This window comes from Macrotis lagotis, chromosome 1, assembly GCF_037893015.1.
Source record: "Macrotis lagotis isolate mMagLag1 chromosome 1, bilby.v1.9.chrom.fasta, whole genome shotgun sequence".
Lineage (NCBI taxonomy): Eukaryota > Metazoa > Chordata > Mammalia > Peramelemorphia > Peramelidae > Macrotis > Macrotis lagotis.
In genome coordinates, this window is record NC_133658.1 from 276,446,876 (window position 1) to 276,462,982 (window position 16,107).

The window sequence follows — 16,107 nt, forward strand, 5'->3', positions numbered from 1 at the left end:
TTCCACCACAAGGATTCAGGAGGCTCCAGAATAGTGCTAGCTGAGCCTCCTCCCCCATACTGGGCATCACCCACCATATGACTGAAAGCACTAAAATGCTAAAATAGAACTCAAACTATGAACATTGTAATCATTTGTCACTCATTGCTACCCTGAAGTCTAGCAAATTACCACCACCTGTTACTCTTTTTTTTTTTTTTTAGATTTTTGCAAGGCAAATGGGGTTAAGTGGTTTGCCCAAGGCCACACAGCTAGGTCATTATTAAGTGTCTGAGACCTGATTTGAACCAGGTACTCTTGACTGCAGGCCCTCACTCCACTATGCACTAATACCTCATTCACAGAATATTCTTTCCCACCTTTGCTCTTCAAGTTCTACTCCTCTTCTAAAGGATTACTGTTCTAACTTCCTCAGTGGTTGTCCTGCTTTAAGGTCCAATCCACCAAAGGACTAGAAAAATTATTTTCCTTAATACATTTAACCTTCTTATGGCCTTACTGAATGAACTCCAGGGGCTCCCTCTTGTCTCTAGGATCAACTATCAATCCCTCCATTTGACTTGGAAAGTATTCACAATCTGGCTCCAACCTATCTTTTCAGCTTCATTACATTGTACTCCTGATCTCCCCAAGAGCAGGTGCCTAATCTCCCTAACTGGTTTGGGTATATGCTTATCTAGGTGTATCTGTGTACTGCACACTATTTAGAGAACACAAGACAATTTCAGTTTTTGACTTAGCAGATCTCTTACCTAGCCCCATGCCTGATACATAACAAATAATAAATGCTTGCTATCTGCATTCTGGTGCAGACCCATATCACTTTATGCCTAGAAGGGAAGAAAGGGAATGATAGGGAAAGGGAAGATCAAAGGCATTTAAACAAAATCAACTATACTTCGGCACTGTGCCACACAATTTTTATAAATATCTCATTTGATCCTCATAACTGAGGGTCCTCATAAGTAAAATTTTGGGGGCTTTTGTTTTTTGTTTTTTGTTTTAGGTTTTTGCAAGGCAAATGGGGTTAAGTGGCTTGCCCAAGGCCACACGCCACATAGCTAGGTAATTATTAAGTGTCTGAGACCGGATTTGAACATGGGTACTCCTGACTCCAGGGCTGGTGCTTTATCCACTGTGCCACCTAGCTGCCCAATAAGTGATATTTTTATACCCATTACACAGTTTAAGAAACTGTATTTTATATACAACTTTTTTGCATATTTTTACCTCCAATTAGCATGTGCAAGCTAGTACCTCAGAACTAAATGCAGTCCCTGGCACACAGTAAGCAGCAAATAAATTCCTGTGGATCATCTAAGATCCTCTAGCCACTATGCAGTCTCTAAATATATTTTGGGAAACAATGTTTAAAGTGCTAGATCATTAGAATATCATTAGAATTTTGATAAAACATAATGAATTCTATAAGTTTAATAAAATCCAATGCTAGATCAGTTTCATTAACAAATCAAATAAATAAGGCAGTTCAAAGCTGTTAATATCAATAAAAATGGCCCAAATTGATGGCTACCTCCATTTTTAGTACAGCATTTAATATCAAAGAGCTAAGCAAAGCAGCATTAGATCTGTTTAGTCAAACAATTTTTTAGTTTCTTTTGAATCAGGTCTTCACAGTGGACCTTCACCATTTTGTTCCATGCATTAGAGATTTCCAGAATATTAGGTATGCAGGTTTATTTATGATCAAAACAAAGTAAAAAAAAAAAGGATTCAGGATTTAAACAAATTATTTTTAAGTAAATAACTTACTATCTATTAGTATGAAGACCAGAATTGGCTATAACAATGATAACAATGATAGGGTATTACCCTATTTTTCCAAGAGTCTGGCAAATAAGGAAAGTAAAACTCAGAGACTATGACTCGTCCATAAGCACATAACTATTAAGCAAAAGGATAATACAATCATTAAAAATAATCTACTATGCAAGTAATCCAGCTGTAATAGTAATGTGCCATCTATATGTTCGCTTGATTTCATACTCATATTCCTAGTAAATGACTGCTTCAACAGGGAAAAAATATTTTCACAAACACACTGATAAAGGAACGAAATGACTGTCATTAAGAGAAATAGAACAAAAGAAAAAAAATTCAAGATAGACATGCATGCATCTTATTTTTATGAAACTAAGGTAAAAAAAAAAAATAAGACTCCAAATTGAGTTGTGCCCAATATGAGCAACATATCAAATCATATGGCATCAAATACTAGGTTGGTAAGCAATCTCAAATTCTGGGCCACCAAGGATAATAAACTTAGATAACAAAATCGACTTACCTAACATAAGCAATACTTTTTGCAGTTCTCCTTGTCTGGCAGAAAAGTAAAGCTGCTTTGGGTGGAAACGCAATTTCTTCGGTCTATTAGGAAATAAAAATTAATTAGTGACTTTAAAAAAAGCCATTTTTGTCTCAGTTTAAGAATATATCCCATGGGATGTAGTTCTCTACAGAATTATCTCTAATAACTGAAATGCTATGAAGCACTTATTTGTCAAGTCATTTAAATAGAAAGAGTACTTCATAAGTTTATTAACTTGATGTATCCAAAGGTATTTGATAGGTTAAGTGCAAGTAATGATTGGATAAGTCTAAAACTAAATCTTTTTCAGGAATAGCATGAACAGAAAAAAAAAAGAATTTGATAGAAGAGGTGAGTTGTCTTTTATCTTGCTACTTTAAGAATAACTGCATCTTACAGGCCATACAGCAAAATTCACATGAAATGAATTGCCAAAAAACATTTAGAGATGACAAATGAAACATCTCAATATAGGTTAGGAGGTCATTAAAGATTCACTTCTTCCATAGAGGACAACTAAACAACAATCTACATGGATTAAGTTCTTCTTGTCTTCAATCAAATGATATATTTGTAAAGTGATTAGTTAAGCACAGTGCCTGCCTTAGAACAGGCACTATAGAGATGTTTATTCCCTTTCTCCCATTTATGCTCTGCTCTGATAAAGAACAACTATTACAGGAGGAGAAGTGAATATCACTGATGACTACAAGAAGATGTGAAAAGCACTTGTATTTATTATTTGTAGCCCTTTAGAATTTGGATTCAAACCCTCCCTTATTAATATATACAGGTGCTATGAGTAACTAAATAATGGCAATCTCTTAGGGTTATCTCTTGAAAAATATCATGATGTTAACATAATTAATTACATATAAAAGAAAACATCTTATTCAGTCACCAAAGAATAAACTATGAAATATAGATAAGAGAAAAGGTAAGAGAAAAGGTCATTGAATAGAGAATTAAAAATTAGCTATTATTTTCTTCATTAGTTTAGTACAGATGGCCCAATGAACAGACTAAACATACCAAGACAAAAATGATGTCTGGAAGAGACATGATTCAGTAATAGAAAAATATGCATGAATACTTTCATTACTTTTCTCCTATAATTATCTCCACTTCTCTAAAAGTGAAGAGACAATAGAATGATATAAAAGCCAATCATCATTAAGAATCTATTATGGGAAGGAAGTGTATTCCAGGTAGGGCAAGATATTCAGAGTAAAAGAGTTAGGAGATGGAGTGTCATGTTCGTGTTAAGCTGAAATAAAGTTAAGTGTCATTGGATAAAAAGAGTACATAGAAAGGAGTAAAGTGTAAAAAAAAATGGAACAGTAGGCAAGAGGGAAAGTTATTAAGGTATTTAAGTGGTGCACAGAGGATTTTCTAGTTAATCATGATGTTACAAGGGAGTCACTGGAATTTACTAAATAGGAAGGAACATAGTAAGACATCTGATTTCACTCTAGCAGACTATCAATAAATGAGCTGGAGTGCAGAAAAGCCTGAAACAGGGAGACCAACCAGAAATCTATTTCAATGCTCTAGAATTCAATATTGTAGAATTTTCAAGGTAGCAGCTGAATGAATGGAGACAAAGGTTCATATAGAAATGATGCAAATTAGAAATGACAGGAAGTAACAATAGTCTGATGGGAGGATGGTAGTGGCCTGAAAAGTAAGAGGAAGTCTGTAAGAGTGATGGTTGGGCTGGAAGTGAAGAGGGAGGTGAATGGGAGGTTGGGGATGTGGGGGTGGGGGGCTAAGAGGAAACATAAAATGAGTTGTTTTGAACATATTGAGTTCAAGATGACTATGGGATATCCCAGTTTGAGATGCCTAAGAGAAAAGCTAGGTGATAAGGAAATGGAAGTTAGGAGAGATGTTGGGACAGATAAATCAATCTGAGAATCATTTGCAGAGAAATGATAATTGAATCTAGAGGAGAAAATGAGATCACCAAGTAAGACAGTGTAGAGGTGGGGCAGCTGGCTCAGTGGATAGAGCACAGGCCCTGAAGTCAGGAGTATCTGGCCTCAAACACTTAATAATTAATTACCTAGTTGTGTGGCCTTGCTTAAGCCACTTAACCCCACTGACTTGCAAAAACTTAAAAAAAAATAAGATAGTAAGTATAAAGGAAAAAGAGAAACCAACAAACACTTGGCAAACTTAGTGGACAGGACCTGAAGGAAAAGCCAATAAAGGAGATTAAGTGGTCCAGGGTGGAAACCAGAAGAAATCAATGTCACAATTTCTAGGAAAGAAAGTCTTCTGGAGAACAGTCATCAATAATGTCATGGTTATGGATATGTCACTAAGGATGAAGACTGAAAAAAGATCATTAGGTTTGATTGTAAATTGTGAAAAGCTTCAAAAACTAAACAGTTAATATTTGATCCTTGGGGAAAAGGGGATCCTCTGCAGTTTAGTGAGTAGGAAGGTAACTGAATCAGATTTGTACTTAAGGAAAAGTACTTTGGAAACCTAGAAAGGAAATATTCAGAAAGGCTTGAGGGAAGGAGACCAATAAAAAGATTGGGGGGGGAGCATTTTTTAATATAGTACAGTGTGGGGCACTATCCTAAAGGGCTTTGCAAATATTATCTCATTTGATCCAACAACCCTTCAAGGTAGGTCCTGTTATAATCACCATTTTACAACTGAGGAAACTGAAGCAAGCAGAGGTTAATGCCTAGGTTCACCTATATAATGTGGGAAGCTGAATTTTCATTCAGAAATTGCTGAGTTCAATCCCAGCTGTCCATCCTCTGAGCCATGGAGCTTCCTGTCACATAATCCAGACAAGGAGGATAAGAGCCTAGACTAGTCTGCATGACAGAATCAGATGTTAATAGATGCTATGGAGATAGAGACAAGATCAGGCAGCTGCCTGGATATTTGGGATAATAGAAAATGAGGAGTTGGAGACATTAATACCAAGGTTATAAACCTGGAAGATTTGAATACCTTTAAAATAGATGACTTGGGAGACAGAAATAAATTAGGGGGAAAGAAAGCTAATGAATTCTGGTTTTCATTTGTTAAGCTTAAGATATCCTATTTGAAATATCTAATAAGTAGCTGATGATGTGAGACAAAAGTTCAGGGGGTAAAAGGAACTAGATATAGACCTGATGATTTGATATAAGGATAATAACTATGCCCAAGGAAGCTGATAAGATCATCAAGACAACATATGTAGAAAGAGAAGAGATGAGTGCATAAGACAAAGCATTAGGAATCATCAAATAGGAAGGGGATTTGATGTACATAAATGTGAACTGACAGAAAAAGAAAAGCAATGAAAATTCCCAGAAGAGAGGAAATTGAGGGAAAAATAGGCAATAGTGCCAAGGCTATAAAAATTAGAACTGAGAAAAGACCATTAGATTTAACAATTAAGAGATCACAGCAATTTCAAAGTCAAAAGTCAGATTGCAAAGAATTGAACTCAATGTAAAGAGAGAAAATGGTAGCGATAAATGAAGATTGCTTTCTCGATGATTCTGGTTAGTTATAAAATCAAAATTTGAAGGGATAAATGGTAGAATCTTTTTAAGAATGAAGGAGAATTGGGGATTGTAAAGATGACAGGAAAGAAATCAATAGGGAAAGGTTGAAGTTCAGAAGCATAACAAAACTATTAGAGTTGCAATTTGCTAGAGAAGATGGGAAGATATGGGAGCAAAGCACAAGAAGAACATCCTTTCATCAATTCAAACATGCTAACTGGAATTCATAGGTCACCTTGATACTTCATTTCTAAGGGAAGTCTATTTGAGTAAGATAGTCCATTACAAAAATTACATTAGAGCAGTTATTAGGGAATCTTCTAAACAATTATATATGCTTTGTAGTGTTGCTGGCATTTATACTTGAAAATACCTACTTTTAGAGAATATAACATTTTCAGGTTCAACATAGTTTGGGCATGAAGGTTTTACTCCTAAGAATTCTACCCTAACAAAATAGGCATATTTATTATAATAACATTACAAGCCTAATTACAATAAACTTTAGTACAAACCCTATAAATTTAGTTAATACTGCATATCTAATGTTGATTTTTGAAAAGAGGCAGGAATGCTCACTTCTATTGAAATCCAGAAAAACAGCAATCCAGCATAGGTAAGAGTAAATGAATGATTTATTTTTTAACTTTGTTGGTAAAGAAGGTCATCCCTTGAGGACAGAATATATGTTGTTCCTAGAAGACATCTATTTGCATGTCAAGATATGTAATGCCGGAGTGACAAAATTCAGGAGGACTTCCATAACTTCCATAACAAAAGACACTTAAGACTTTAGAGAGTAAGTCACTTTCCTAGATCTACAAATAAAGTCAGAGACAAAGCCTGGCTCAGTACACAACAGGCATATTATCTTTCAGACTATTTGGTGAGAAAATTTCTTCTCCATCCTTCAATCCTTTTATTTAGCACAGAGACAATCCTAATGAGCATGAGTTTAAGACTTAGGTCATTTTTTCTCTTGGTTAATGAACAGGTAATTAAGCTACAATAATATCACAAAATTGGAAGATCCAAGAAACTGCATTTGTGAAAATGTGAGTGAACTGCCAATAAAAATACTTTATATTCCTACAGTATACAGAGTTTTCATTTTCAATAGTCAAATAAGATAGGTGTTATGAAGTATTATTATATCTATTTCATAAATAATTAAAATAAGGTGTGTAGAAAGTGAAATGATTTGAGGTCAGAAAATAAATAGAAATAGGACTTGAACTCAAGTTTTACATACCATTGTTGCTGCTATTCAGTCAGGTCCTCCTAACTCCAGTTCTTGTGCTCTATCTAGCTGCCTCAAACACAATGCATGCTTCGACCTCTCTTAAGCACTATTTTGCAAAAGTTTTAGAGAATGAGACATTATAGATGCAACCCAGACAAGGAGATAAAAAAAGACAGAAAATAACTTTCACTTCACCAATCAATTCCATCAAACATTTCAAGTGATTCAGTTAATCTGGGAAAGTGAGTGGGAAGAAAGTCAAGCTAGAATAGATGAAGAACCACTAAGATAAACAGAAACATCCTCTAACTAAATTTCTCAAAACAATAATCAGTGGGTTCATTTATTAGTTCATAAAAGAACTTACTTTTCAGAATCCAAAGCAATCAAAGCACTTTCCAAGGTTTCTTTTACTGGTCCCTGTGAAAGACCAGTAGTAGGCTTGACAAAAACTGAAGACCCAGATAATTCGAAGCCTTCAGGAGCTTGAGGAGTTGAACTCTCAGGTTTCTCCTCTTCAGACAACTGTGCTCCAGCTCCACTTTGTATAAAAAAAATTATTTTAGAAACATTGAGTAAAGAAAACAAATCTAAAAATTATTTTTCAGAAACTCAAGTCTTCCAAATACTTCATATTTTCTCCTATTATATATCTGTTCTTTTATAAAATGATTTACTTTAGTATCCTGAGAACATATAACATTTAATACTATACAAAAGTGCTATAAACTAGACTGTCATAAATTGACAGATCAGAGTGTAGTCCATATTATAAATAATTTCAGAACAACAATTGAAGAAGAATTCAAAAGAGTTCTTTTACATCAGAACTTCCTTAATATACATTTGCTTGTGATATGAGAGCCAGGTTGAAACTCAGAAATGTTTAAGTATAAAATAGTAAAAAGTTAAACATCAACTTAAAAAGATGAAGAATTCCTATAAGTATAATGAAAGATATTTAGAAAACTGATGTTACACACATATTAGAATAAATAGAAATTATGAAAATGAAGCTTTTTAAATGCTTACTAATTATGAAAAGAAATAATACTATTAAGAAGCCAACAGGACAAAGCATGCATGTTACATATACACATGCTTCCAAAGATAACATTAATAGAGCTCTAATCTCCCAGATTATTATGCTAATATTATTTTGCTAATTCTAACAAAATGAATGTATTAACAAGTTCCAGGGGCGGCTAGGTAGCACAATGGATAGAGCACTAGCCCTGGAGTCAGGAGTATCCGAGTTCAAATCCAGCCTCAGACACTTAATAATTACCTAACTGTGTGGCCTTGGGCAAACCACTTTACCCCATTACCTTGCAAAAAAACAAACAAAAAAAAAAAACCCCAAAAAAACAAGTTCCAGCTTACCTGCTACCTGTTGTAGTGTCAGCCCTTCCCTCTACAGTGACTGGTTTCTCTTGAACATAGGTAAGCGACACTGTAGAAGTAGTGTCTGCTTTGGCTATGGTCACCTCTTTTGCTTTTGAGGTCTCTTCACCACAATGAGGACAATAGCTCGTATTATTAACATAGGAGGCACAGTCCTTATGAAAACGATGAGAGATGCTACTTTCAGGTTGACATTCCATAAAATTACCCTAAAAATTTTAAATAGAGAAAAACATGCAAATGGTTAATTTTATTGTAACCAGGATCATATAGTTGGCTTTCTGATAAACAATATGCTACTGATTATTATATAAAGTCCAAAAACCTATGCTCTGTTTTGGAACTTTTTTTGGTAATACACAGAACCTAGGCTCCAGAATAGAGGTGATTCTTCCCTCTTCGCAAACATAAGGTTCAAAGAATCTTAAGATAAAAGAAGAACCAAAGAGAATTATTAATTTTAAACTATGACTTAAAAAAAATAATACCCAGAAAGTCTTCTACAACTATGAAGTAGCTAATCACAGTCTTTTAGCCCATTAGAATGAAAGGGAATCAACAGTGATAAGCTACTACCTATACCTATAACTATGAAAGGCTCATGACCAAGAATATACTAAGGAACAACAGTTCAATTTAGCTTTCAAGAGAGCTGACCTATTCACTTCTAGGATGGAAGTGGGGAAGACACAAATTATTTAACTAATTGCAAAATAAAATTAGGAAAGTAGGGGAAGTATAAGTTTTGTTACAAAACTGGAGACCCTATATGCTTTTTGTTTCCTATTTTCTTTGAAAAATCCAACTATAATTGTGAATTGGAGCACAATAATCAAGACTTATTTATACAAACATAAAGGATGGACAATAGATGTCTTTAAATCATTAAAAACATTTATTAGACTCTTAATTCTACTTCAACTAGTAGCCTATAGGTCATATGCAGCCCTCAAAGCCCATTCATGCAACATCATTACATTTTATTATTATAACCACTGGTAACTAAGGTTACACTGTAGTCATAAATAAATATTAAATTCTGTATATGGTCCTTGACAAATTTTGGTGGAGCTATGCAGTACATTGGAGCTAAAAGATACTAGAAAATGTGACTTGCAAGTTTAGGATAAGTGAGTAGGTCGGTCACTTCTGCACCTTAATGCACTGCTGTTAGTCACTTTGGATACTAGATGAAAAAATAAGTGGATTTCTATACATACAGCTCAAGGAAGTCAAAGACAGGAAAGAGGGAACAAAGGTCATTTGAAGGATTTATTTGTTTGGATGGGTAGCACTTGACAAATAAATTCCAAATGATGAGGGAAGGGAGAAAAGGCTGGGAAGAAGGAAGAGATAGATGGGTCCATGTCAATCTGTTGTCAATAATGAAAAACTGACAAATATACTGAGTGACAGGAGATGGAAGGTGGGAGGGAAAATCAATCCTGTGCCTAACACAGCTCTAGATGTATTCAATACTACACAGTAGATAAAGTGTTAGACATGAAATCAAAAATTTTGGGTTTGTATGTTAATCCCAAAATTTTGCTAATTATTAGGACCATGTCAAAGACCTCTCCAGATTTTGATCTCAACTGTAAGATAAATATAAATGATATCCCCAAACTATAATACAGATGACATGAAGATCAAATGAAGTAATATAAATTCGATGCTTTGAAAGTCTAAAAGTACAATATAAACATTAGCTATTGATATTACTAAAAATGAATATGGTAATTCTATTGGCTGTTCTTTAATTGTCAGGTGTTTCCTGGAATCTAAAATCTGACTAAGTTTAACAAAAAAGAGAGATTTAGTAAAACCAAAGAGAGCAGCCATTCCCCAGTTCTGTTTCAGTCAAGGATAGGACAATCACATTCTGTCAAGAATAAGAATGTGAGGCTCTTAAGGGCACTAGACTTTTGAGTGTATGTGCATGCAGCTCAAAGAATGAGCAGATTGAATTAAAGAGAACTTTATTCTAATCATCACTTCATCAGATCAGATAGATCAAACAAGTAAAATGTATATAGAAAAAAATTAACATAACCTCTTTTTCTGAAGAATTCAAAATATTTCTAAAGTTCTCACATTTATTTTCAGATAAAAGCTATAGAATTTGGAACTATAAGAGACCTTATAATAATTAATTTTGTCCCGTATTTAATAGATGAAAAAGTAAAATATTCAAGTAGTTAAATAGATACACTGTAAACTGCTATCACATTTTATAAAAGTTTTATCCTCAAATTAAGTATAATCTAAATAGAAAACTAGTAGAATGGGGTTAAACATTGGTAAATATTAGCAAAGTAAACTACAGCATTTAATCATTAATTCTCATGTATAAAAAAAAATCAGTTAAAACCCCGTGCTTGCCCTCTTATAATCTTAAAATTAGTAGTAAATACATATACATAATAAATGGTGAAAGATAAGGTAAACAAGAGGTTTGTTAAGAGACAGATGAACATGATGAGCTCACAAAAATCACATCCACTGTGAAATACTTCAAAGGGAGGAAAAATTTGAAAAAGAGCTTGAAGGGATGGATTAAATATTGTATGGAAGGGGGATAGTAAGCAAAAATAAAAAACACAGAGAAAAGAAATATAGGGTAGGAAAAAAATGGCTGGAACAAGACCACAGAGGGATCTAAATGTCAGGTCAAGAAATTAAATTAGTTGACAATTAGATTGGAAAGGGGAAGGAAGACTAAAGTTTTATATCAGAGATTCTTAACCATGGATTCAAGGACTTCAAAAAGTATTTGGATAAATTTTACAGGAGATCCATGGAAGAAAAAATATTTTAGCCTTATTTTCACTAACTACTATCTGAACTTTAGTGTTTTCTTCAATTATTTGAAAACATAATTTTGGGAAGGAATTTATGGGTTTTACAAGGATATCAAAGGGGTACATGACACAAAAAATAATTAATAAGTTCTATTTTAAGTTACTGGAATAACGACCAGAAGTGTTACAAGAAGTTAAATATGACAAGAAATAGATGAGAGGAGAGGGACTAAAGGCAAAAGGCTATTACAAACCGTTAATGAATGAGGGCTGAGAAAGGTGAAGCAATGTATGATTCTATTAAGAAGCCTTGTGGAAAATGAAAGGAGAGGGAAGCTACTACATAGCCTAATGGTTAAGGTAAAGTTAGTTTCTTTTTTAGAATTGGGAGAGGAAGAAATTTAGGATTGAGAGAAAGAAATAATAGAAATCTAGGATGATGGGAAAAAGTTCTAAGACAAGTGGAACAAATGAGATAAAAGCATTTCAGGAGGTGTCAGAGAAAAGGTACTTTTTATTCTACACAGCAATGAAAGAAATCAGGTAAAATATAGGAAAAAATATTTAGTGAAGACTAGAAAAGTTAAAATGCATATGTGATGGTCACTGAGAAGATGACATAAGTGTGAAAAGAAGCCTCAAAGGAATCCATTTAAGAGCACTGTGCTTCCCTGACTGATAGGTCTTCATTTCTAATTAACCAAAAAATCTCATTTAGAGAATGAGATAACAACAATTTTAGGGGTTTGGTGATAAAAGAGCCACTACAGCAAAAGAGGGATAAGTTATATTTCTCAGTGCTTTTAAAAATAAAATGATGGTCCAAATCTCAAAATCTTGTTTTTTGAATTATTTTTCATAGTTGATACATTACCAGAACAGATCCAGAGAAAAACAATTTTTGTTATCTAAATGCAAGATGGGAGATATATGGTATGAATAAAAATAGAGTGATGAGTAAAAATATTGTTTATCAGAAATATATGCAACTAATATTACAAAATGGAAATAGTGGGTCATATCCAGAATAAAGGTCACATCTAGGATCAACTTGAGACTTACAGCTGTGCAGAAGTAGCCACAACCAGGGCAGCATTGATGTTTCACCATTTTCCCTCTATGGTCCTCACATAGCACCAGGAGCTGGACGTTATTTGATGGACGCATCAATTCATATTTAACCACGCTGTTTGTGCATCTGCCCAACTGCAATCAGAGCAATAAAAAAAAAAAATTAAATTGCAAAATGGAGTCAATTGCCCAGAAAAAAAAAGTTTTTTAATTCAACAATTTAAGCTCCTACAAGAGTTTATGAACAGGTGAAATGTAAAAAGCCTTATATCAGAGACAAGAAGAATCTTCACAGAAAGTTTATTACTTGTTACCAAAAGGTAAATGAATTAAAGCATTTCATATGTGATAAGAATATTAATACCGGTGATAATATACTGCTCAAGCAAATTATTTAACTGAAACTCTGTGCCAGCTTGAGATTATTCAAGTCACAAAATTGAATTTGAATTCTTACTTTCCACATATCAAGACTGTACCCAAAGTTATCACAAGTATGAAATCATGAGTCGGAATGATAGAAGATTGTTCTGGCATTTACTGGTCGAATAGTTTTAACCAAGGTATATTACACTAGGGAGACTTAATTTCTTCATCTATAAAATGGGAATGTAATACTTGCTTTACAGAATTTCTCTGATGATCAAATATGATAATATATGTCAATGGATATTCATAAATTATGAAATAAAATTTAAATTCACTGAGAAATCACATGAAAGAGTGAATAGGCTTCTCATATAGCTAGGATAAGAAATAGACAGCAAGAATGCTCCCCTGATGAAATCTGCATTTTTGTAGAGAATGTACAAATCTATGAGATTTGAAATCTATTTGAGAATGTGACTGAAACCCTGTGAAAATGCACAGTATCATAATTATTACTATTAATTTCACTAAGTTCACAGAAAAAAAGTGTTTAAATGGAAAAAATTTCACTACATTTTCCACAGACATTACCATTTTAAAGTAGGTAAAAGCAGACCAACCTATTTTGAAAACCAGGCTACTTCTAAAAATTCATTTTAAAATATGATAACTGAATCCTTCTTATAAAAATTCAACAGGGTTATTTTATTTCTTGATCAGTTTCAAAAGTCAAATTTCTATCACTTTTTTTTCCAATTTTTTTCAATTCTAAAACCAAAACCATAGTCAATTCTCAACAATTCCAACTAATTACAAGGCTCAATTATACAGACTATCTAAGACAGAAGAACTCCTATAAGAAATCATAGCTTCACTATGGTATCTAAATCCCAAAGAAGCTGAACATGTCCCAGAGAAATATAAATTAATTAGCAAGAAAGTCAGGAAACTGAAGAGTATCCAGGAAGACCTAGAGTATCCAGGAAGACCTAGGTATATGAAAGTGGAAAATCGTGACCATCTGTACTGTTCTCTTAGATGCATTATCTTCCAATGTCTACTTTTCTTTTACAATTGACAAGAAAATTCTTGTGATAGCAACCATTAACAATTTGAAACAAAAATTCAAAGATTCATATAAAAGGAAAAGGAGTCTGGAAGACTGGGCACTATGACCAATTTCTCTTCTATCTACATTTAAGTCAAGTTCCGTACAACTGCTGAAAAAATAACAGCAGAGGATTTCAAGAGTCAAAGAAATCATCACTTCTCTCTTGGCATCTTTTTTTTTCTTAATTCTCTCCCCCACTTCCACCTTTTCCATTTCACAAAAAACTGACTTGGAGATTAAGCTGAAACAAAAAAAGAGATAGTTAAGCAATATTGGGGAGGAAGCTTAGTGACAGAGCAGAGGCAGAAAGACCTTCAGAGAAAGCAAATAATGGCAATGGGAAATGCAAAAAATCTAGGGTACAGTCTGCTTGGGAAGTTGAGAAAAAAGGACATAAAAGGCCTGATCAAAGGGAAGAAAGTAACTACCAAGTTACAAACCTAATACTCCAGAGTTTAAATGCCCAAAGAATAAAGTACCATGCATTCATCCAGTGGTCTATGGAGTAATCTAAACATTCAGTGAGAGTGAACAACTGTCTTAATTCAGTATTAATTCTATGAAGTTGCCCTGATTTATGAGAAAATACATATGTTGTTGGAGAAAAAATACCTGTGCATAATGTAGACAGTTTTAAATTAGGAAAGTGAAAATTTGGGGGCTTCTAATTTCATGGAAAGGAGACAATAAACCAAAACTCCAGCCTTTAACTCTAGGGTGAATAGCAGGATAGGAGAGAACTTTACAGAAATACTCATACTGCATGCACTTTGATTCAACAAATATCAATTTTTTTAAATCCATTTTTTCAAGTTAGTCAATAAACATTTATTATACACTTACTATGTACAAGCATTATGCTAAGTACTAGATAAATTCTACTCTCAAAGAGCTCACTATCTAATGGAGAAGAAAAAAAGCAAACAAATCTATACAAAAAAGGAAGTATTAGAAACAAGAGGAGCTAGGAAAGGATTCCTATAAAAAAATGAGAATTTAGTTGGGATAAAAATGAAGTCAATGAAGCCAGGAGGCAGAGATGGGGAGGGAGAGCAATCTAGATATGAGGGACAACAAAAGAAAATGCACAGAGTCAGGAAATGGAATAATTTTTCAAGGGAGAGAAAGAAGACCAATGTTTCTTCATTCAAGAGCATATGATGTGGAATAAGATGTGAGAAGACTTGAAAGGCACTACAAAAACATAACAAGAAGTCTAAAACTAACTTTGAGTGAATCTGCAAGAATAGTTCACTACTGAATAAACTTTCTTAAGTATACAATAATTTCCAAATTTCCAATTTCTAAAAAAAACTGTTATAGATTTGATCCTTCAAAAGCTTGCTTTCCTTAAAAAAAAACTAGAAAAGTTGTACTTTCTAATGGTGATGTCAACAATTTCAATTTCTATATGTACAGAAAAACTGATGTCATTTACCTCATTATCTACACTTTCAGTGGCCATACACTGATTGTTAGCTAAAGTGGTAATCTCACGACTTTTTGGAGTTTCCATTCGACAGCTACAGAGAGGCACTTCCTGGAGGCCATCAATTTCCACTGCTTCAGGACCATTGGATAGACCTAAAAAGAAGAAAGAATTCATTGAGGAATTATAATATGTTTCAGGTTCATTTTAGGTCAATAAAGATAATGGTCTAAAAGTTTAACATCATGTAATTAATTACTACTAGCTTTTACTGATATGTAATTTCATTATACATTCTCAAAATTATATTGAAAAAACAAGCCTCGGGGCAGCTAGGTGGCGTAGTAGACAGAGCACTGGCCCTGGAGTCAGGAGTGCCCGGGTTCAAATCCGGTCTTGGACACCTGGTGATTGCCTAGCCATGTAGCCTTGGGCAGGCCACTTGGTCCTATTTGCCTTGCAAAAAAACTTGAAAAAAAAAGAAAAAAAAAGAAAAAACAAGCCTAAACCATTAAGTGAATTTAATATTAAAAAAAAAAAACTGAGGCATGGGGCAGCTAGATGACGCAGAGGATATGGCACCAGCTCAGGAGTCAGGAGAACCTAAGTTCAAATTTGGCCTAAGACACTTAATACTTACTTAGCTATGTGACCTTGGGGCCAGTCACTTAATCCCATTACCTTGCCAAAAAGAAAAAAGAAAAAGCTGAGGCAAAGAGGTCACAAGAATGTTATAATCATTCAGTCACCTTTTTACATGAATCAGGCTATTCTTTAATTACCAACATTGTGTGTTGCATGTACACACACACACACACACACACACACA

General features: G+C 33.9%; 1 protein-coding gene across 8 annotated transcripts in view; it reads right to left on the reverse strand.

Annotated features, from left to right (window-relative positions):
* EHMT1 (euchromatic histone lysine methyltransferase 1) overlaps positions 1-16,107 on the reverse strand; it is a 281,275-nt gene that overhangs the window by 85,496 nt on the left and 179,672 nt on the right. For all 8 annotated transcript variants that reach the window (XM_074210548.1, XM_074210543.1, XM_074210547.1 and 5 more), the window contains 5 exons: positions 15,288-15,433; positions 12,361-12,504; positions 8,477-8,706; positions 7,461-7,634; positions 2,306-2,388 (listed from right to left, as the gene is read on the reverse strand). In XM_074210548.1, the coding sequence (XP_074066649.1) occupies positions 2,306-2,388; positions 7,461-7,634; positions 8,477-8,706; positions 12,361-12,504; positions 15,288-15,433 (777 nt within the window). The remainder of the gene's footprint in view (positions 1-2,305; positions 2,389-7,460; positions 7,635-8,476; positions 8,707-12,360; positions 12,505-15,287; positions 15,434-16,107) is intronic.